Below are 25,240 nucleotides of genomic sequence, written 5' to 3'. Positions count from 1 at the left end.
CATTGGAGAAAGATATATACTGGCAACACCTTGATCAGGCGAGCTCTTTCCATCATTTCTATTGCTTTACTTATATTAATATCACACCTCTTGTTGTTTGTCAATTACCCTGTTTATTGATTACATTCGAATTATGCATTTTGGATGTGAAGCCTTATCTACCAGTGATTCTGGAAGAAAGAATACAACTGACTAAATATCACAACTCTGAAATTATATTTACTTACCACTTACTAATTTATTATGTAAACTCTGATGTATATATACATAAGGGTATCAAATGATCATATCCTTCTCTCCATACGGATTTAATTATTCAATGTTAAGTCTATATGTAGTTAAGTCTACTTGCAACTTGCACAATGAATAAATTCACTTCCTATCACATTAGAGTATTTTTTTCTACGACCCACTCCCCGAAAGTAGCTAACCACATTATTTTCTTAGTAAAAACCCCATTATAGCCTCGAAACGTTGCTCCTATCATTTAGAGGCGTTTGCAGGTTATAAAGTCTCTGAAATTTTCTCAATGATTTGAAATCGTTGAGATCGTCCATTTGAGCTTTTATTGATACTAGAGATAAAGCTCATAAATTTTATTAATTTCCATAAGGTAAGGCTTTTGCCTTGTTATTTATGTCTGAAGACGTCATTTTTAAGAAAATGCGGATTGTAATTTTTTTGGAAATATATACCTGGCGCTCATGACGTGCAAGAGCTGATAAAAGGCGAAAAGAAATTTGCGCAGTTGTGCGAAGAAAATAAAAAGATTCGTGAGAGAGAGAGAGAGGGAATGAGGAGTAGCAATATTCGTCTGTAACGATTTCGCAAACAAAAATATTGATTTGTATCCAAAAAGATTTTAGAATTATCATCATCCTAAATGGTCAGTCACATATAAGATGTTATTGATAAGCTATTCACACCCACAGTAAATATTATACTACTGGCATATTTTATTATGAATGCCCTCATAACAATTTTGAAAATCTTCGCATCATGTCTACATATAATTATGGTGATATAAATGAGGAACCTACTAGGTGTACTCAAAGTTATAGATAACATTTTTATAAATTCATCAGGAAATAAAATCACCTGTGTGATTAATAACACTATTTTTCATTACCATATAATATTGTTTGATTTGGATATACCCAAAAATGTTGATGCATCCAAGATTTTTTTATGATAATTCATAATAACATAGACCGAGAGACATGGCATGAACTGTACCAAATCTATGATATAGATGAATCATTTCAATATTTTTTCTCTATATTTTTTTGACAGCTGTTCTATAAAAAAATACTTTTTCACTTGTAAGCAACTGAAATCAAAATACTAGACGAGAGAGGAAGCAAAAATATCAGATGAGAAATTTAAATTACATACACAACCGCATGGAGAGTTATTTTGGAGTTATCGAACAAACCTACAATAAATAAGATGATAACATGAAAGAATGACGATGTATAAATCGACGATGAGAAATATGTTCAAGAAACCCGAAATATATTAAGAAACGTACGATAATGAAAAATACTGTTATCAATCCCACAGGGTATTTGATTTCCTAATAAATTTATAAAATTATTATCTATAACTGTATAAGTACTTTGAGTACCTATAGTAGGTCACTTAATTACAGTATAGAGACACCTGAAGAAGCTATTGTAAAGCGAAACATGTGTTACATTTTTCTGAAACTGTTTAGTGAAAATCTCACAATAAAGTGTTTCTTGAATATGTTATGGACTTTCATGAAGTATCGGCAGATTCCATCACGTAAAGTAATGTGTTGTCCAAATTTCCAGTAATCCAAAATGGTAATGTGTGTCTTACCTCATGAAGATATCCTCATACCACAAGATTGTCATTTAAGGACAGTTGAGTCCAATAATGCATTCGTGTGAATTTTGTTCAGTGGTCAATGTCGAAGCTTGGCCTTGCAACAGACGCATCGTTCACTTTTTAAATTCATGAATTGGATCTTCTCTCTATTTTTTAAGATGGTGGCTTTGTACAGAAAAAGTCATTGACGTTTTCTACGCACCCTTAGCCTTCAACGACAACTGAGTCCAACAATACATTCGAGGTTTAGCCTTGCAGCACTGATGGGAACAGTGTTATATGACAATAAATCACGAATTCTTTGTTTTTGGGCTCTGGTTTCAACTAGTTGCCTTGCAGTAAAAACTGTAGAGACAGACAGACGAATCTCATTCAGCAGTCAATGTCGAATCTTGGCTTTGAAATGAACCGCCTTGGGAATTTTTGTTTATCTTTGATTTTGTGGATTGAGCCTTCTGAGAAGATGTGTCATCCAAGTTTCATTTTGCGTTTATTATCCAATTGCAAATATGCCACCTGAATAACTTTTGAAAGTGAGTATGAAGAAAGTAAGTGTTTCACTTACAGGAATACAAATCCTACACTCCTCGTATCAAGCATTAACTTTTAGACAGACAATATCCATTGCTAATTAACTGAATTATTCAATGTCCATGATAGTAATACAATTTTCACACTAATAACTTTACTAAAGATGTATTTAGCTACATAGTAGCTTTTTCAATTGGACTGTGTACCAGTGTGTAACGAAAGACATCTTCATAAAGTAAAATAGTGTGAAAATTGTTTTATTATTATGGATAACCTTATTAATTTTCATCAAGTAACCGGTCAAAATATTATTATTGCAAATTTTTCACAAAAATGAAAAAATCATTTACATTTGTTGGCCCTACGTCGCCGATAATATATTTCTGTGAAATAGTAAAAATGAAAATCAGTACAATATATTAATCTAAATATTTAGGCACTCACCCGTCGATGGCAGAATCTGCTGGAACACTAAATACTTCAATGATTTTATTGATAGTCCGTGCATCATAAACAATTTTCAAAGGTTGGGCCACAATGTGAATCCTCTGATCACAGGTTCGATCTAAAGGATTAGCTTCAAACAAAACTTCAAGGAGGCCCTTTTGGGAACCAGTTTCCGACGTGATTATCTTAGGTATAAACTCATTTTGCTGCATACCCATAGTAGTAAAATCATCTATGTTGATATGTACTCTGAAAATAATTGAATAAAATTCTTCTGAAGTCAAGTTTCACAGTCTATTTCTAGGGCAGATTCCGGATATAAAAAAATATCAAGAAGGTAATCATTCATACTAGGAAAGATTCTAATTAAAATATTAATTATTAATTATTATTATTATTATTATTATTATTAAAATATTAAATATATATATATATATATATATATATATATATATATATATATATATATATATGACTAACAGCGAGTACTACTAATTTTGATGTATTCATATTTGTGATTAATTTCTTCCATGCACTATTAGAAAGATGAAGAAAATTGAAAAATCTTCCTTTGGTTAATCAATAACAGAGGTCAAGTACGAAGAACGACCACTAGACAATTCGTACCAGTTACGGGATCCTTACTTCAATTTATATTCCGTGTTTCTCTTCTTTGTTTTCGTTTTTACTCTAATAACATCTTGAGTTCTACATCGGATCAAATTTCATTTCATACACGATTAGAGACATGTTTTCCCTACTAGACAAAATGGTTAAGACTTTCGCGGCCGAGGTTTTCAGTATCACTACTTCTATTCGGGTTTGATAGCTTCTTCAGAGACTCGTACATCTTGATTTTGACCCCAATGACTGGGTATTCCGAGTGTGTAGATCATATTCATATGGATTCAAGTAGTTTGGATTCCTATTTACTGTGCCTGGATTCAGTAAATTTTATATGACTAACAGCAAGTACAGGGACATTGTGTACATTTGAGAAAAATTTCTACCAAAGTGCATATAGGTTTTTTTTGTGATATATGAGTTCACTCAACAAATTCTATTTACAAAATGGATATACTCATGTCCGTTTTTTTATATATCAATTTTTGTATAAACCGTATAATACCAGGACTTCGTTTCAAATTGTCTATGAAAAATAGATTACGATATAAGATGCATTTGAACTGTTGTACTGTTGAGAGTTACTGATACTTTTTGAAATGAAAAGTAACATCCATGATTCAATATTTCTACTTATTTACTTATTTTGATGTGTTTTGACGTTTGTCAAATGGACTTGGGAAAAATAGATAGTTTTTAATATTTCCCTGAATTCATATTTGTGATCCATTTTTTTCAATGCACTATTAGAAATATGTAGAAAATTGAAAAATCTTCCTTTGGTTATTCAATAACAGAGGTCAAGTACGAGGAACGAACACTAGACAATTCGGTTGAGGATCACATCTTCCTCTTTTCTGTTGAAATTATCCGTGTGTTAGTGGGATATTTATTACCTCCCGTACCAGTTGACTTTGGTATTCCTGGTTGGGGGCAATGAGTTTCGAGTTTTCAAATAGAATCATCCTGTGGTTTCCCTCACTGAGTGAGTGTTCCGCCACTGCCGACTTCTCCGATTGGCATAGTCTACATTTTCTTCCATGCTCTTTCAGCCTTGTACCCAATATTTTTGTGGTACCGCTATATACCTTCCCACAAGTGCACGGTAGGGGATATACTCCTGCTGCTGATGGTGGGTCTATTTTATCTTTAGCCGACTAGAGATTCAGTTGCATTTCCTTGGTGACTTTGAAAACTGTTTTGTTGTTGTGTTTCCCCAAGAGTTTTCCAATTCTGTCTGTGACTCTAGGGATATATGGTAGATATGGAAGATATTTGAAAACTACTTTTAAAAAATCCTCGAAGAGCCGTTGTTTAAGATCTTTTTTTATAAATATATCTGTTTCCACTTTCTACTGGTACATAATCGCAGTAAGTAAAGGTATTGCGGAACTGATCCTTATTCATTGTAATCATCGATTTGAATTCTCCATCTGTGAAACTCTTGAGCGTGGTAATCTCATTGTAGCATGTTCTTTACATCCCTAAGTTCTTGCATTTTTTTCATTCTACATGATCGAAAATTAAACTGCATCCCAGGAAGAATTAGTCTCGAGAAAAACTGTTCTCATCCAAGTGATGTATGCAAGCATCATCTCTGATATAAATGTTTTTCAAAAAACAAACATTGACTGGGCACTTAGAGTTAAGCGATTGATATTGAGTTTTGCATACTACGCACGATTCTCTCGAAGATTGTTTCAAAATATTCAGCTTGAGAAACGTCCAGTCGTCTTTCAAAGCAGTTATCTCTTCCATTACTTCCCTATAACAATTCAGGCACAGTCTTGTGAAGTTGTCAATGGGGATATCTGGTAGTTCTGATTCTTCCGCATCTAATTTTGCCATTCGTTCTATATGGAAAATATTGTTGCATATGAAAGAATGTCTTTGATTCTGAATAAAAGCCATCTCAAAGAGGTATGAAATATCAAATAAACAGACAAAAGATTCAAACTTTAGAAAAATCTTTAATTTACCATGTATACATGTATACAATATCTGTACTCATGTAGTACAGACATTACTGATGATATGTCATCATGACAATATGAGGTCTCATATGACTGTTACTCTTGCAAACAGCCGATTCACGAGAAAGGCTGCTCGCGGCTCACAGCCAGAGAGATCAAATGTCTGAACTCAAATCAGGCAGGGTTTTCAAACTTTTTTGTGAAGGATGTTAAATGAGTATGCAACAAATACCAGCCATCTTAGAAACCATCCAGGCTTTGAGGGAGATTGAAGAACTAAAACTTTCCCAATTCAGCAAACCGACCACTGCTCAACACAATGAGAACTTCTCAATGAATGAAATAATAGCTGAAGTATCGCAAAGAGAAATTCGCAAAAAGAATACTTGGGCTACCAGAATCTGAAGGAAATGGAAGTGAGGATAATAAAAATACACTAAAAATCATGAAAACAATAAACCAAAATGTCACTGAAAATAATTTTAGACTGTATCGAACCAGGCGTCTCACAGAAAGGTCTCAGAGACCCAGACCGATAAAGATAATATTCAATACACAGGAAGAAGCCAACCAAATTATCCGAAACACGAAAATATTAAAGCAACAGGTCAGTTTCAATGACATTGATGTGGCCACTGATAAAACGTCCCTTCAAATGAAGCAGTATAAAGATCTGAAAAACCAACTAACTGAGCGTACGCAAAATGGCGAAACGAACCTAAGGATCAAATATGTGAATGTAGAATCCAAAATAACAAAAAACCCTTAGATTTGTTCAAACAGAGAAGCTTGTCAGATCTACTCTATTACTATCAAAATGTTCGTGGACTAACCAACAAAACCCAGGAATTCTTTACCTCAGTCGTAGCCTCTGAATACTTTTGGGAGTGCGGAGTGACTGCTCGACTGCTGAAATCGCTCTTTCATTATATCGTGACTATTTCGCTAGCATTGACTTGGTTGGCTATGAGATAATTTTCAACATAATTTTTTCTATAATTTCTTAACTTACATGCCACCCAACTCAAAATCTATTGGAAACACTAGAGACACTTGAATGCATCTATGAAAATAATATGTTGATACTGGGTTATTTCAATCAACAAAACTTTGTAAATCGAGCGGATATAGTGCATATTAACAACATTAACCCTTGATTAACTTACAGCAATTAATGAGCTTTTACGAACAGTTCAGTTCTATAGTGGACACATCTGAGCGTCTATTAGACTAAGTATTTTCCAATATGGAATACCGTATCACCCGTGACCAGCTACCAATGATTTTCGATGATAATCATCAGCTCCCTCTCCGAATATCACTGGAATTTCCACAAACATCAGTAATAATTGCAATATAATGTTGAATCGGTCAGTTAGAATTTAAAAAAAGCTAATTTTCCCCTCCTATACTCTCACATATGGACACATGCTATTTTTAAATTATAATAAAAAATTGTGGAAAATATTTTTATTTTCACCATCTACACCATTCGAAATATAATGAGAACCTCCTGGGAACTTTGAAAATTATTTATTTATTTGGTTTATTGCAATTCAGATACAACCAGACAAAATCCACCAAAGTATCTACAAAAATATTTCAATGATTATGTAACATATAATGTTGACATTTTCATTGTGATGAAATAAGTTTGTTTCGATGTTAATAATATGAGAATTGCCAGAAGACTGCTTTATTTTCGATTTCACATAAAAAACTTATACACACATCTTTGTTGTGGAAGCGTTGGTGCTGAATGTATTTATACGATATACGTGACAAAGTTAATGAGAAAAATATACATATGAGCAAATGAGACACCAAAATGATATTAGAATATTATGAAAATTATTTGAAATAATGATATGAAACACACTTCGGAAAAAAAAGCGTTGTATTCACTGTAGGAAAAAATATTTTAGAGTATGTGTAATTTTTTGTTAAGATGAACAAAAAATATCGATTAGATAATTGAAAATTTTCCGAACAATTATACATAAAAGAGATTTCTGCGACGAATTTGTTTGCTTGAAGGGTATGTGAAATACATTGTTTTTCTTGAATGCTAACCAGGAACATTAATTTGAATTTTATTCAATACGTTAGGGTAGTCTATAGTGTTGTTTGTGATTTTATGTAATAGCAATATATCCGAGACCTCTCTTCTATTTGATAGGGATATCAGCCTGAAAGATTTTGTGACCTTATCGATTTCACCATTATAGTGATTACTGAAAACTAATAATTATAATAATCCGATGTTACAAATAATATATTATTATCAATATATCAACCTTTTTTAATTTCCTTATGTCTATAAGCAAAAAAACTATGACATGGTATTTGTCTTGTCGCAAAACCCTCAAACCAAAATTGGGTTTCGATCAAAACAATATTGACTCCTTTCCGTAGGGAAGTGCATAAATTGTTCATTAATCTTAGAATCCCAACATTACTCAATCATACCTAGAATTATTATATTATATTCGACATGAGGAATCTAATGAAAACAACAGCAAAAAAACAGGTGATCGAATTTTCGAAAATCCACTTCATTCATAGTCATCTTTCTACAATTTCCACTTTTTCACCACAGGGTATTTAGTGAATAAGTGAATAAGTGAAATAAGTGACATTTTGCTATATAACTTTTATCCGCAAATACTTAGTTTTCCGATATACAGGTTGTTCAAGTTTTACTTAAAAACTGACTATTTATTTATTGTTCTGGAACCGGTCAAGATATGCAAATTAAATTTGGAGAGATAGTTATTGCGCATTTTCTGATATGCAATCAAGAATTTTATGTTCATCATTGGCGCGCATATGGGTACTGAGCTCAAACTAACAATCATTTCTGAATTACTTGTTCAATTTGTAACAAAAATTTCTCTCTTGCCTTTTTTTGTATGGGGCGCCGTTTTTATATAAATAAATAAAACATCTTTACGCGTATTTGTCATTGTTATTCTAAAATTGTTCTGAAATTGTTTTTTCTCTGTCAACCGGCTGCTCCCTAACGGCAACCCTCAGAAGTGTTCGAGAGACTTGTGCGAAGCTAGTAGGCTACTGGCAACATTCTCAAAAACGAATAATTCAACGAAATGTTAAATTAACGTTTCTTCATTATTAAGCTTCCAGTTTGGTATAATATGAATATCAATAAGTAATTAATTTTTCTTTTATCGGAAAGACTGAAAAATTATACAAATGTGGAATTGTCAGAGATGGATTTTATCTATAGAGTAACCTGCAACAAGTACTTGAAAAATGGCCAACATATTGAATGTAAGCAACTTCACTATATTCAAAATTCTCACAGAACAGCAACTATATCCGTTTCATATTCAACGTGTGCAAGCTTCACTACCCAGAGCCTTTTTTCCGCACATAGTTTTTTGCCATTGGATTCTACATCAAATTGCTCAAATTCTTAATTTTTCAAATGGCGTTTACTTACGAAGTTAATTCTTGACGACAGTGTATATGAAATTTCCATATCACTTTTGTGCTGAGAAAAATCCACGTGGAATCTTTGAAGCTCATTTTCATCATCAGTTTTCAGTAAATGTATGGCTTGGGGTAATTGATGATTATTTAGCGACTCTTACCTTCATTTTCTACAGAAAGAGTTAACTGTTTGTCTTGAAGAAATCCCTCTACAGCTGAGACAGCACTTATGGATAGGTAGGGGAGGTACTGAACATTGACCTGCTCGATCGCCGGATTTAAATCCTCTCCATTTTTGCATTCGGATTTTCTCAAGTCGTTGGTTTATTCCTCTCCCATCGAAAATGGGAAACGAATTATAGCCGGACGTGAGGCAATAAGAAATACACCAGGAATATTTACGCGCATACGACAATCAATGAGGCGAAGAGTTGAATTTTGTATAACGTCTCAGAGAGGTCATTTTGAACATTTGTTGTAGCTATGCGCCTGTTTATTTATAAGTGTTATTTTCTGTTGTTGTTCTTGTTTAATGTAATTGAATTAGAAAGTTCTTGATAGTGTATTGAAGAAATGAAAAATATGCGTTGAGATGTTTCTTTTTGCAAAAAAAACGGCCCTCCATATGGAAAAAAGGCAAGAGAGATTTTTTGTCATGAATTGAATGAAGAATTCAAAAATTATTATCAGTTTAAAATATCTCACGTATCTGACATACCAGTACGCAAGCCACTGATGCACACAAATTCTCAATTGCTTGTAAGTAAATGTGCAATAACTATTCCTTAAAGCCCAGCAAATTTAATTTGCATATCTCGACCGGTTTCAGAGCAATAAATGAACAGTCAGTTTTTAAGAAAACTATAACATCTGGTATCTATAAATACGATGAATTCGCGGACAAAAGCTAGAGAGCAAACTGTCATAATTTTTTCATACAGAATCACCTCCTGAAGTTTGTCGCACTTATTCACTAGCACCCTGTATAAGTGAGTACATCTTATCTCGGTTCCAGATTCAATTCAATCATATGAAATGAGGGAAATTTTGAAACAAAAATCCTATGGCAAAAATGAGCTAATGCTTGATAGTTGGATTTCGAAGATACAATTCATTCATCAATTATTTGGGTCACATTGAATTTCTCTATAATAAGTCTTAGCAAAAAACTAATAGAAATATAGTTTTTCTCGTGTCGTGATACAAAATTTGTATATCGAAAAAAAACATTTTTTGAAAATGTTCAACAACCTGTATCTCAAAAACTATACAGTCCCATGTTCATGTGCACTTTTTTATTTTGGTGATGAGTAACATCGACTATTGAACAATACTTTTTCGAAAAACTGTTTCTCGAAATATACACAAATTCAATTCAATGCTCGAGGCGAATATACAAAACATAACATTCAGGTGAATGTAAAAATGTTTTTTTCGTTACATTAGATTTATTCGACGAAACATGGTGGATTTGGACATTGATAAAGTTATATCTTAGATATATATATATATATCTTGATTACAGATTTCGTGTAACCTCTGAAAAACCAACCACTCTGAAATCTTCAATGACACTATTCCACTTCAGACACAGCGAATATACAAGGTACCCATTGAATAAGTAAAATAAATCACACCACGATATCTCACTTGGTTCCAATAATTTTTATCAAATAACAATTTTACTGCGATTTCCAAACAGATTATAGGTAATTTACACGCAAGATAAATTGCCAATAATCTCTATTGAAATATTTCAGGACTATCGAAGCAATCCATACAACTGAAATATAAAGAAATATTGTCAAAGGCTCTTGCAAAGTATGTAGAAGAGCAAAAAATCAATAGGCACGGTACTACTGAATATAATTTAAATATTTTTCATCAATTGTGTCATTTTCAATATAAAAGTTTTTTCACAGTAAATAGAATTTTCTCGCCTTTTCATAATCGTCAGCTGTATTTACATGAGATCACTAAAAGAAAGTAGCCTGAAGTGCAGATAATATCTGAATTAATATGACTATCACAACATGATTTCATTATCAGAATGCAAATTCAAAATTCACCTAAAGAGTGATTGTCAAATCACAGGATATTGGATTTTACCACAGTTCTTGTGATTTCAAAGTAAATTGATTGCGATTTTGATATGTCAATTCACATAGTGGCCCGGTGAAAACACAAAACGGGTGTACTTCCAATGCGATTCATAACCGATTGACTGTGATTATTCATTGTAATATTGCTTCTTAAATAAAATCTCACAAAACATATTTCTTGTTTCACCTTCATATATTGAGAATTCTCTGTATTTAATGTGAGGTCTTGTTGTGTTTTGATTTGTACTTGTTCCTCGATGAGTGATTTATGATTGTTAAATTTATGGATGCTCAAGTTTTCCCAAATGTCCATGCGGTTTCCCTTGTTGACTTGTTTCATGAGTTTTATGTTCTCTGGTGGGGGGAAATTATGTTTGTTTTGTATGGCGTGTGTTGCAAGGTTTGATTTATATACTGTTGGATTTATGTATGCCTTTTTGTGCTCATTGTACCTTTGGATCAGTTTTTTCTTGGTTTGGCCGATATAGAATTTGTTGCAGTCCGAGCATTGTATACTGTATATCCCGTTTTGGTCTTTGTCTTCTTCTTTTTCATAGTTGTTTATTTTTTGTGTTATCTTCGTGTTCGGCTTGTATGTGATGTTGATGTTCAGTGGTTTGAAGATGTTTGTTAGTTTCTTGGTTTGGTGTCCTACGTACGTAAATGCTGTCCATCGTTGTGTTGTTTTGTCTGTTGGGGTAGCTTGATCCTTGTTCTGTATTTTTCGTTTGATTCTGTTTTCTAGTTTATCTATTGTCTTTTGGGTGTGACCGTTTTCGTTCGCTATTTGGTATATGATTTTCCGTTCTTTGTTTCGGGCTGCATTGCTGAGTGGTATCCTTAACATTCTATATATGAATGCGTTATAGGCAGCCATTTTGTGTGATGGTGGATGGTTTGAACTTGCGGGTATGGTGGAGCTTGTTTGTGTAGGTTTAGGGATTGTATTTAGACTGTGTTCCATTTGGTTAATGAAGGTTTTGTCTATGTTTTGGTGTTTTAGGTTCTCAGATATGATGTTTATACTTTCATTGACTGGTATGTTGGAGTACATGTTTTTTATGTCGAACGAGAACAGTTTAGTGTTCGGACTGACATTTGTCGTAGAGATTCTGTCTGTGAGTTCCATTGAATTTTTGATGCTGTGGTCGTTGTTCCTGTTGATTTTGTTTTTCAGTTCGTCTGCTATGATTTTTGAAGAGCACCTTCATACAATATATATATATATATATATATATATATATATATATATATATATATGAGCCTTCAAATATTTGATTTTATGACAAGAGTAAAGTACTCTTATTTTGAAAAATCTTGGGAAATGTTATTTGGAAAAAGTTGTTTAACATTGGAAAATACATCTAGATTTGAAGTCATGGCCATCTAAGTGAAGTTTTATTTTTTTACCCATTTTTTTTGAATGGGGACTACGAAAAACAAATTTTTGCCAAAACGATCCTGTTCATTTTAAAAGCCTGTAATATTACAAATTACACAACTGTCGTGTTAATCACGGTCAATTTTTTTGAAAAGTAAATTAATTTTCAAAGTTTTTGGTGCGAAGTTATACAGTACTGTAACAAAAACTTAATATTCAATAATATCAAATATCAAAACATCAAAATTAAATAGGTATTTCTGAACAAACTCATTGATTTCCTGGAGATTTCCTTGTCCAAAATAAGTGTTCAAGAGCCCTATGAAGTGGCAGCGCCATATTGAAAATAGCGAAAACACTTTGTGAAGAAATGAGATGTTACATAAAAAATATGTATAGGGAAAAGTTTTTGATAATGTAACGAAGAATGTCCATAACTCATTGTTTTCCATTTATTTTTACAAACATGTTTTCAACTTTTTATTCCTTTCCTGAATTTCAAAATTTTCAAGATAGCGACATTGTACAATTTAATATAGTCAACTTCTTCACAAAATTAAATATGAAATAATGTTTGACTAATCTATAAAACGTGTTTTCCTTATTCGATGAATTTTCACCCGTCAAGTGCTGCCATCTAATAAAAACTGAACCCATATTAGAGCAGAGACGGGTTTGGCAACATCGCTGTTAGCGAAACGCCCGTCGAGTGGAAATAATAATTGGTCTCTACAACAAGTTTCAACTTTTACACCATCCAATCTCGTTTGATCAAATCGGTCATTTCTATATCTTCACAAATATATGTTATTATAATTTATTCTTCGTATAAGTTGAACTCCACTCTTTTGTTCAGAAAGTTAGTATCACATTTTTATTTTCCATTTGTCAACTACCAAACCCATCCCCCTTTCCGATTTTACTAACCCTCACTCATAACTAACATGACGCTAATTACAGTCTACAAGCAATTTTCATCTATTCGAAAGGAAAAATATTGCTACTTCACGTGGTGGTTATGAATCATAATGATTTCACCAAAATAGACTGATTTCCTATTTTCCTCAATATTTTAAGTGAAAAATCTCTGTTCTTTACGGAAAAGGTTTTTGTTTTTGATCAATTTAATTCCAATTGTTCGACTAAATGAAAAAATGATGTCAAAATCATTGAAATCGGACGACTGGAAGTGAAAGCCGGAAGTGACCTGTTTTTGACTGGATTCGAACCCTAACCATAAGGAATCCAAATATATCATATGTTTCAGTATATGATGATGTTTTCATTACCGGATGTATTTACTTTTGTTTTTTTGCAGATCTCGACAACTTTACATATGCTTCTCATACGAAGTTCGAAATTATTTCATCACATGCATACCTTATGCCTATTTAGCATGTCACCATGATAACTAGTGCCTTTTTGACATGACGTCATCTTTGAGTTCTCTTTTTTAATTCTATACCCCTCTTCCTTTCATTTGATGTGCTGCATGATGAGATCCAAACATAATTATCGAAGATGCGGCCTAGTGCCCTATTAGCATCATCTTTGTTTCTTCTTTGTCGACAAATCCTGCATTTTTCCCATTCATTTGACGTGCTGCACATGACGATCCGGCTATTATTAACGAAGATGTGGCTTAGTGTCCTTCTGACATGTTGCGCCATCTTTATTTTTTTCTATCGATGAATTCTGCATTTCTTCTACGTTCATGTGACTTGCTGTTGCTGACAGTTGCGCCCTTTTTTGTAATAACTCATTTATTTCCACAAATCATCACCTATTTTCTACCACGCCATCACCTTCCACGCTGACAACGTCACTTGCAAAATTTCAATATTTTATCATTATTATTATTATTCAACACTCATTTCCGAGTTCAATTTCATCTAACACAATCAACTTACCGATATTTGTTACCTCCATTCTGATTGACTGACTGACACCACTCTGTATGATAAGTTAGGCTGAGTGTTCCAAAAGGAACCGTTCAGGAGTCCGAAAATTCGCAAAATGAACTTTCATAAGACAAAGCATGGACTTTAGTCATCTCGTTATGATACTTACTTGATTAGCGAAACGCGATAAATGATAGATGACTGAAACAAGAAAAAACGACAATGACGACGAAACGATAAGGCATAAATGCACGCAGAAAGGTAGAAACGCACGCAGAACGGTAGAAACGCATGCAAAACAACGCATTTTGAAATGTCATTGCCGAATACTTCGCTTTCCCCTTACGGTGGCTTTCCCATTTACGAACGTTAACTCCACAACACGTAACTCTTCGACACCTTTGGGTGTAATCTCCTTCTTTTTCTGATGATGCTAACCTGGTTAACGAAGAAACGACTTAGTGTTTTTCTAACATGTTGGAACGCACGTTAAAACGATTGACCCCCCTAGTAGTCGTCATCTCATTACCACACAATTTTTAACGAGTTACATTCGTAACCCTTCACGCTTAATTTTTAAATCGGCAACGCGTCAAATGCTACATCGCCTCATATTCACAACCAACAACACCTAACTTGCCATGCCCGCGCTGGCGACGTATCACGTCGATACCATCTCCATCTCTCCTTGCATCGATTACGTCACACATGTCTCTCTCACTCTTACACACAATTTCCCCAAAATTCTACGGAAATAAAAAAATGCGCCAAACCTCAGGAGCAGCATGGAAATTCAAGGGCGAACCGGTCAACCATGAAAAGAGTCATTCCCTAATATGACAGAGAAAATTCTCAAGAGAACAATCTCTAATCCTTTAGTTAGGGTCAGAGAAAATTCTCAAGAGAACAATCTCTGACCCTTGAGTTAGGGTATCGAACCCACGATCACATAATCTTTTAGCTGAATAAAAATTAATGACGCATTTTAAAAATTGCTATTTTTCATATTCTGTAAATTAGATCCAATCCCTCTTTCATGCGATACGCCCATGTGATTTGAAAACGTCATAAAACTTCATTGCGCATGCCCCGAAGGCTCACTGAAATTTCGTAAATGGTTGTGTTATATGGGCTCAGCAGTCTAGGTTTAAGGTTATGTCGATGGGCCAAATTCACACAGAATGGACGTCTGGCAGAGACGAGGCGCGGATGTTTATCCCTTCCATTCTGTATGAACTGGGCCATTGTATGGCGAAACACGTGTTGCGTTTTTGTAAAATTGTTTAGTGAAAATCTCACGGTAGTGTTTTTTGAATACTTTAGTTATGGATTTTCATCATGTATAGACCAATTCCATCATATATCGCCAGAATGGACCTGCTCAAATTTGCACGTGTTTTTCTAAAGGAATGTCATAGAACTCCTGTAGCTATGTGTGGCTTAGTAGCTAATATATACTTTCGGTCAATAAAGGAAAGTGATCACTGTTATAAAGAATAGGTGGTACGTCCCATGATAATGATGTGAATATTGAAGGGGAGCTTTACATTAATTCTATAGCAGAGGTAGTTCCTCTTGATGAGTAGAATCGAGTTTCTGTTCCATCATGTAGTAGTGTCAGATTAAGATTGATAATACAAGATTCGCTATTTAGGCCTAATGGGTTAGGCCTTGTAACCTATCTAGTAATTCCTCGGTGTTATCGGTATGGTTCAATGTAACGCTCAAGGAATCAGACGATCCGTAGATATTTCGAAAAAATCTGATATTTCTTCAAACGTATGTTTTAGAATTATTGACAAACATACTTTTTGCCGGTTCCATTAACTTGTCGATTGGTAATATGCTTGATTCAGCTTTTTGGTTCGATTATTTAGCATAGAGCCGGCCGCAAGTTGAGACGCAGGTCGAGAGGTGACGCATGGTGAGTCACGGTGAGAAAAAACTGCGGGTGAGTGGAGTATTAACAGGTGTTTTTAATTTTGAAAAGAATTGATTTGTTGTTTTAATATTCTTGTGAGCAATTCTGAGATTTGTTTTCTTTAGAACATTAATTAATTTTGAAGTTAAATCTTTTACGTATGGAAGGCTACGGAATTAGAGGTTGTCTGAATTAAATTTGTTTTAGTGCTAAAAAGTAAAGTGTTTACAAGTTTTTCTGGATGAGTTTTCAATAAGAATTCTTTTGAAATGCTGATTCATCCAGTATGTAAATGATGTGAAACAAATTATCATTTTTATGTTATCAACAAATACTTGTCATTTATTGATTCATGTCAAAATTAATTTTCAAAAAATTTTTCGTTTCGATTTGCTGCTAATTTTTTTATATTAATCTCATGTTGAGTAAGTTATATCTGTAACGTTTTATACATATATTTTTACAATCATCTTTTCAGTTGTCCTGAAGAAGGAAATAAACATGTCCTGAAGAAGGAAATAAACATGCCCGAAAGCTTGACAAACTAACAAAGAGTTTTCATCATTGACCTTGACTGCAACCTTAAGATACCATTTGATTAATTCATAGATTCAGTCATTAAATATCCTATATATATACAGGGGGACACCCTGTATATATACAGGGTGTCCCTGGACTTCCTCTTTTTCTCTCGGGAATGTATAGATGGGGTCAAAATATCACCAGTACTTCATATAACTTTTTTTCCTAAAATCCTTCGTTACCAAGTAACGGGCCCTCGAAGTTACAAAATGAAAAATGTTTTTCTTTGATAACTTTTCAAGTGAATATTCAAAATCATCCAAATTTTGGTAATTGACTAAACAAATGAATTCCGTCGATGAGCTTTCATGCAGGAGTCAGTTGTTTTGCTACAAAGTCAGGAACGGACTACCCCCGATGGTCCACACCCCAAAACTTTGAAATGACAGATATTTTTCAATATTTTTCAACAAAATAAGGTTACTTGGACAATTTTATGAATAAAAGTACTCGTGTGGAAAGTCGATCGGAGCAACGAGTCTTGATAAAGATGTAGTTCTACTCGACGACATCAAACCCGCTCGTCCACCATTATTTGAAATGAATAATTATCAAAGCAGAAATAATAATGATAACGTTAATTCAACAACATTTATAACAGGAATAATACAAAGTATGCTAAAATGAAGTCGTAAACAAAAAGTACAGTACCTATATGGAAGTTTAAGTCACAATTGTGATAGCAGATATTTTTTCAAAAGAAATATCAAGTTCTGTAGATTCGTGGTGTTTTTAAAGTAACAAGCTACTCTACTATGAAATATCGAATTCATTCCATATTTTGTATGTACATAATACGTGTGGAATAATCACGTTTCGTGTTGATCAGTTATCTGAATCTCATGAAACTCAACATTCGAATGTTTCAAATTCTTCTTCACAGCTAAACTGTTGAGGAGTTTCACTGATAATTATAATTTTATGGGAGAAATTCTTTAACACGAATCTAAATTTAGCTGAAAAAACGCACATCGGAAAAAATATTTACTATACTAATAAAAAGCAAACGAATGAACTACAAAAACGGCTGCACATGATCAGGTGAAAAATATCCAGGAAATAATTATGTTCCATTTCTTTCACAGATGTTGACAAAAAAACCTTTTAGAAAGTTTTGATAAAAAATGAGAAACTGGAATGCGATTTTGTTTTGTTGAGTGGTGCGTTGTCATATGACTATCATTGTATTGTCAATATTCTATAGGATATTTTGAATTTTTTTGATATGGCCGAACAGTTCACATTCAATGAATATGCAGATATGCATGTATTTTAGGGACGAGCATTTTGTAATGCTGCAGAAGCTCGTCGTCTGTATTCCGAGAATTTTCCCAATCGAACGGTACCGTCAAGAGAAACATTCGAGCGTGTCGATCGCAGCTTGAGGGAGACAGGTATGTAATAATTGATAATTAATTTGAGCACATTGTTTTATTTCGATATTATTGTAGGTACAGTTTTGCCAAAACGAGGTGGTGAGGGCGCTCCTAGGACTGTACGTACCGTTGTATTGGAGGAAAATATTTTGGAAGCCGTCGCTGATGATCCTTCAATGAGCATCAGAAATCTATCAGAACAGTTCCATACATCCAAGTCCACTATTCATAGAATAATTAGGGAACAACTGCTCCACCCATTTCACATCCAGAAGGTACACGCCATGACACCTCAAGATTTTCCAGCACGACTGGAATATGCCAATTGGTTCATGGATAGGCAAAGAGAGGATATGACTTTTATTGATCGAGTTTTATTCACTGATGAAGCAGGTTTCAGTAGAGATGGAGTTATCAACTCTCATAATCTCCATATATGGGCCGAAGAAAATCCCCATGGGATATTGCAAACCAAACACCAACGGAAATTCAACGTGAATGTTTGGGCTGGTATCATAGGAAACCATCTTATAGGACCATTCGTTCTACAGGACCGATTGAATGGAGAACGTTATTTGGAGTTCATTCAGAATGATTTGAATGGACTTTTGGAACATGTTCCGTTGCAAACCCGAAGAGATATGTGGTTTATGCATGATGGCGCTCCTCTTCATTTTAGTTTGATTGTGCGTGACCATCTGAACCATATTTTCCACAATAGATGGATTGGTAGAGGTGGGCCATATTCATGGCCATCGCGGTCTCCGGATTTAAATCCATTGGATTTCTTTCTGTGGGGGCATCTAAAAAGCCTTGTTTACGCTACACCTATTCACACAAGAGATGCATTGTTGAATAGAATAACATTACATTGTGAAGCCATACGAAACGACCCTGGAATGCTATTTCAAGTACAGAGAGGGTGTCTTCGCAGACTAAAAAAATGTATAGAGAGAGAAGGTGGTCATATCGAGCAGTTTCTGTAGCGGATTTTTCATTTCTGTTTGCTCTTGAGGCTCTTGAGTTTCGTTAGTTAAACGTGTTTGCATTATAAAAATTCGTTATGAATATTTTACCTATCATTTCCATTTTCCTTAAAAACTAATATTTTCGAATAATGGTAGACATCTCAGGATAAATGTTGTTGAATTAACGTTATCATTATTATTTCTGCTTTGATAATTATTCATTTCAAATAATGGTGGATGAGCGGGTTTGATGTCGTCGAGTGAAACTACATTTTTATCAAGACTCGTTGCTCCGATCGACTTTCCACACGAGTACTTTTATTCATAAAATTGTCCAAGTAACCTTAATTTGTTGAAAAATATTGAAAAATATCTGTCATTTCAAAGTTTTGGGGTGTGGACCATCGGGGGTAGTCCGTTCCTGACTTTGTAGCAAAACAACTGACTCCTGCATGAAAGCTCATCGAAGGAATTCATTTGTTTAGTCAATTACCAAAATTTGGATGATTTTGAATATTCACTTGAAAAGTTATCAAAGAAAAACATTTTTCATTTTGTAACTTCGAGGGCCCGTTACTTGGTAACGAAGGATTTTAGGAAAAAAAGTTATATGAAGTACTGGTGATATTTTGACCCCATCTATACATTCCCGAGAGGAAAAGAGGAAGTCCAGGGACACCCTGTATATATATATATGCATTTAGGTTGCATACGCCTCCGAACATAATATGTTCCGGTTGTGATGGGCTCCGTTTTTTCCAGTTCGCCTCCGATTTCGGAGGTGAAAGCGTTTCGTCAGTTTTTCGACTCTATTATATTATTAATGGTATTTTTCATCAACTGGGTACTTTTAGTCCGGAGGTGAAAATGACCAAAAACATGTACATTTATATTCTATAGTTGAATCAACTTTTGGTAGAAGGCGCAAATTTTTATACAGATATATAATTATACCATGCACGTGTTTCCGATAGCTCCTTGCATTATACGTACTTGTCGATCTCATGACATTGGCACCATCACCGGAGGCAGTTAATACACTTATACGTATAAACATTTTTTGACACATCGAGCCTCGATTGGAAGTTTGAGGAAGAAGTTATTAAAAAATAGGTCATATAAAAGTTGTAGACATCAATGCAGTAGACTTTTTTAATCATTTTCCAATATACAGGATATCCAGTAGGAGCGTGACATATCAAAGTATTTTTTTCTGAATACTTTTAATATTCGAACTTCTTCAGAAGAGTACTTTTGAAAAATATAGTATCATATGGGTATATACTGAGTTAAGAAGTTATGCCAAAAATAACGTCAACAAGTTAATCTATTAAACCATCACTATTTTGAGTCAACACTAATTTGATGACACTATTGTTATGATCTTTGAAAAATATAGTTTTTTCATTATCGAATAATGATTTGACCATACTCTTTCTATTACTGGGTGAATCAAAATTCGAAAACATGTTTTTACTTGATTTCCCAAATGAATACCTAATCAAAAAAAAATATCAATATGTGATTTCTCCTTCAATAGCGCTTTTTCAAAATATAGGGTTATATTGGTAAATACCTAGTGGTTCGAAAGTTGTAACAAAAATATTTTAGAAGGTTGACAATGTTTCGAGATGCATTTCATTAGTTCGAACTTCCATTGTCTAATATGATATGAATTGATTTGAAATCTCTGCAGGAATCTGTATAAAAATTAAAAAGTTAGCTGAAAAAAAAAACAATTATATTAAGCAAAAAAACTGAAATTACAATGAAATAAAATACAAGCAACAACAAAAAAATCAAAAAATTGAACTATTTACACGAGCTGAAAATAAAAAATTATTAACAAAAAATGAATATTAAAAATTAAAAGATTTCAAACCAAGCTACTTCACGGCGTTCCAATTGTTAATACACATCCACAATCGAAGTGAAGTAACTTGGTTCGGAATGTTTTGATTTTTAATTCTCATTTCTTGTTAACAATTTTTTATTTTCATCTCGTGGTAATTGTTCAATTTTTTGATTATTGGTTGTTGCTTATATTTTATTTCATTGTAATTTCAGTTTTTTTACTTAATATAATTGATTTTTTTCAGCTAACTTTTTAATTGTTTACAGATTTTTTCAGGGATTTCAAATCAATTCACATTAAGGATATCAGGTTTAAATCTGTTTTTTCGTTAACCAGCTGTCACACCCCTACGAACGACAACCCTCAGAAGTCGAAACTTATGCGAGCTAAGGATTAACTAGATCTTACCTTTTAACGTGTGATTCCTAACACGGGTTGGACGATATCAAGTGAAAATCGATCGTTCAGACTAGAGCTTGAACCACCGACCAACACGGCAGTCAATTCGAGTAAGTGAACAAAGCACCCACGTCGAACCGCCTGGCTACCGACCGACAATATTAGACAATAAAGTCCGATCTAATGAAATGCAGTTTCAAAGTTCTAGGCGTGAACTCAGGAAACAAAATTTCAGAGTGAAATAAATTTGAGACAAATTATTAGATCTCTAGATCATCAACTCGTTTGGGAATATGAAAAGAGGATATTATCAAAATGACTGTTCTCGAGACTCTTACTAACGTAAAAATTTTAAAAAATATTGAAAATTCTCATAGGAGATACAAAAAAATACACTTCGTCAACATCAATGACAGCGTTTATTTCAGAAAACAAGAAAAACATAAAAAGTGAAAAAAATAATCATCCGAAATCTTTGAGATGAATAACTTTGTCAATAAAATTGTGTTTGAAATTTGTTTTGTATGTTTTTGAGGAATGTTTTTGAATCGCTAGGTATGGACTCGTGCCACTCCTTATGTTCAGAAAGCACTTTTCAAAGGTAAATCAAATATAAAATAAGAATGATTTCTCATTGAAAATAATGACGGATAAATAAATACATTTTTCGACATTATTTTTCGAATAACTTCTGTTCTGTTGGGTATATATATTTTTTGAAAGTACTTTTCTGACGGAATCCGAATATGAAATATATATCCACCCGATTATAGACACCTAACTCCACGCTTTTACTGGATGCCTTGTATATTAAATAATATTTTAGAGAAGCCGAATGCATTGAAATTCAGAACTTTTGTATGAAACACTTTTTGATAGCATTACTCCTTCGTCTCAAACTTTTGATGGAAGCTCGATATAACCCACACTGTATGTTTTTCTATGGGCATTTTTGAATTGCTGCAAATCAAAATGGTTTTCACAAAATTGAGTATGTATTATTCATTTAGCCTTGACCCGAAGAATTTCGAAAAAAATATATAAATTTGATTTTCATTGAATCTCCATTAGATATTACTCAAATTTGACTAGAGCGGAACAGTTCTTGACTGAAGAAAATCAGTATGGTTATTAGTGATATTTTTTCATGGCATGGAAAAAATTTGCAATAATAATGGAAAATGATGTTTCCGTTAGGTATGCCTTGTTTGTACAGGAGAAGGTAGGTTTTCAAATAAAGTAAGTAATTTGTTACCAACAGTTTTATCAAAATAAAAATAAAACTAGATTAATAGTAAATAGTTGTGGAAATTCAGGATGTACAATTCACGATACATTTTATTTTTGAGTGTAAGAATTACAAATGAATGTTTTTATTCGAACCCAGTCAAAATATGATAAAACAAATTTTGTCTGTTCCTGAGTTTATTTCATTTCATATTAAGGGGTTCAATTCGAAGACTCCTGGTCACTAGCTGACGAATGGCATTCTTCTTCAATGGCATTCTTCTTTAAATGGATTTGCCTCTTTCTCATCTTTATATATTGCGGTAATTACTTACCGTGAAATATTCATCTTAAACAGGCGGAATGACTTGCGAGGAGGTAAACTCGTATTACCTACCACAATGAAAAGGGCACGTGGATGATCGCAAAATAAACCTCCGCATGGAGCCATATAAACATGCTATAAGTTTCAATAAGCAACAGAGACAACCCTGCTGGAGGTGGAACGTACCGCTGAATATGACATTTTTTATTAAAGGAGGTGAATAAGGTATAGAAGTGTTAGGAGTTCAACGAGTACTCCTGACATGTTGATATTTTATATGAAAAAAAAACATCATTTCATTACTCCTCTCTATTTGCCTCGTATATTTGTGGTAAAATTAATAATAAACCGTCATTTACACTCAGGTAAATGAATGTCTTTTGGTGGAGGGTTGGAAGCCCTAACTGTATACGGAGTCAAAAAGGTTACAAATGCATATATATATATATATATATATATATATATATATATATATATATATATATATATATATATATATATATATATATATATTTCAATATTAAATTCTACTGAAAGGATTTGAAGCTTTATATCTTCTATTAATTATCTGCGAGCGCTTTCGACAGTTGGTAGTACTGTCATCTTCTAGGCCCTCCTCAAACTGAACTGGTCATCCTGTTGTCTGCCTCTTTATACGGTCAGAGCGTCTAAACTCAGGAATTAAGTATGAAAGTGAACAAATATATAACGGAAAACGATTTTAGCACGATGAATCACAATCCAACCACAAAATATGAAAGACAAATTAATAGCCTAATAAAATCCAACAAACAAATCTTTAACAACAAAGCATTGAACAGATACACAGTCAACAACCCAAAAGCACCAAAACTCAATGCACAAGTAAAGATACATAAGGAAAATAAATCTATAAGACCGGTTATCAATTTCACCAGAGCACCTTCATACAAAATTTCAAAAATCATAGCCAACGAACTGAAAAACAAAATCAACAGGAACAACGAACACAGCATAAAATACAATGGAACTTACAGACAGAATCTCTACGACAAATGTCAGTCCGAACACTAAACTGTTCTCGTTAGACATAAAAAGCATGTACTCCAACATACCAGTCAACAAAAGTATAAACATAATATCCAAGAACCTAAAACACCAAAACATAGACAAAACCTACATTAACCAAATGGAACACAGTCTAAATACAATCCTTAATCAAAATTATTTCGAATCTGAAGGGAAAATTTATAAACAAACAGATGGACTAGCGATGGGATCCCTACTATCTAGCATTATATCCGAAATATACCTGCAAACCATAGATGAGAAAATCTCAACAATAATAAAAACACATGATGAAAAAGGAGAATGGTTCAGATACGTTGACGATTGACTTTACATATCACAAAACAATGGAATAAGAATAGAACAAATGAAAAAAGAAATTAACGAAATAAATCAAAAACTATGTTTCAGCATTGAGGAAGAACACAACTCAAAACTTAACTACCTGGACATAACCATTGGATATAACCACAACAAAACACAATTTCAAATGGCAATATACAGGAAACCTACACAAACAAGCTCCACCATACCCGCAAGTTTAAACCATCCATTATCACACAAAATGGCTGCCTATAACGCATTCATATATAGAATGTTAAGGATACCACTCAGCAATGCAGCCCAAAACAAAGAACGGAAAATCATATACCAAATAGCGAACGAAAACGGATACACCCAAAAGACAATAGATAAACTAGAAAACAGAATCAAACCAAAAATACAGAACAAGGATCAAGCCACCCCAACAGACAAAACAACACAACGATGGACAGCATTTACGTACGTAGGACACCAAACCAAAAAACTAACAAACATCTTCAAACCACTGAACATCAACATCACATACAAGCCGAACACGAAGATAACACAAAAAATAAACAACAAAAGAAGAAGACAAAGACCAAAACGGGATATACATAAACTGACCATACGTCCCGTTTTAAACGGGACTGTCCCTTTATTCGACTACACGTCCCGTTGTCCCCGTACAATGATCCGGGACGCAAAATAGTCCCGTTTTCTGACACCGCGCGAAAATTTTAAATATTGGAATACGTCAGACACGATTGCCGAGCGGTGCGAGATCGCGTCGTCGACCAATCCGCAATTCCCGCCCGCGCGCGCTATCGGTTACCTAGTAACGGGTGTAGGTGGGGGAATTTCTTCACTCAGCCACGCACATGCAGTCTTCTCATTATTGTTTTGTTTTGAGTAATTTTCTTGAAGTATTATAGTGTTAAACTGGTGACTTATTTGAAGATTTCCGTTGT

The 25,240-nt window shown here is 33.7% G+C and overlaps 2 protein-coding genes across 2 annotated transcripts in view; one reads left to right on the top strand and one right to left on the bottom strand.

The window, feature by feature from the left end:
• LOC141480414 (uncharacterized) overlaps positions 1-25,240 on the top strand; it is a 388,666-nt gene that overhangs the window by 99,550 nt on the left and 263,876 nt on the right. The window lies entirely within an intron of this gene.
• LOC111511015 (intermembrane lipid transfer protein Vps13) overlaps positions 1-25,240 on the bottom strand; it is a 1,108,316-nt gene that overhangs the window by 917,704 nt on the left and 165,372 nt on the right. Inside the window, 1 exon segment of the mRNA XM_074170346.1 lies at positions 2,830-3,081. Within this exon segment, the coding sequence (XP_074026447.1) occupies positions 2,830-3,081 (252 nt within the window).

Source organism: Leptinotarsa decemlineata, unplaced genomic scaffold (genome assembly GCF_025532065.1).
Source record: "Leptinotarsa decemlineata unplaced genomic scaffold, Ldec_3_MD MMD2_P_RNA_scaffold_8, whole genome shotgun sequence".
Classification (NCBI taxonomy): Eukaryota; Metazoa; Arthropoda; class Insecta; order Coleoptera; family Chrysomelidae; genus Leptinotarsa; species Leptinotarsa decemlineata.
The sequence above is the reverse complement of the archived record's forward strand: the minus strand, read 5'-3'. Positions and strand labels throughout refer to the sequence as shown.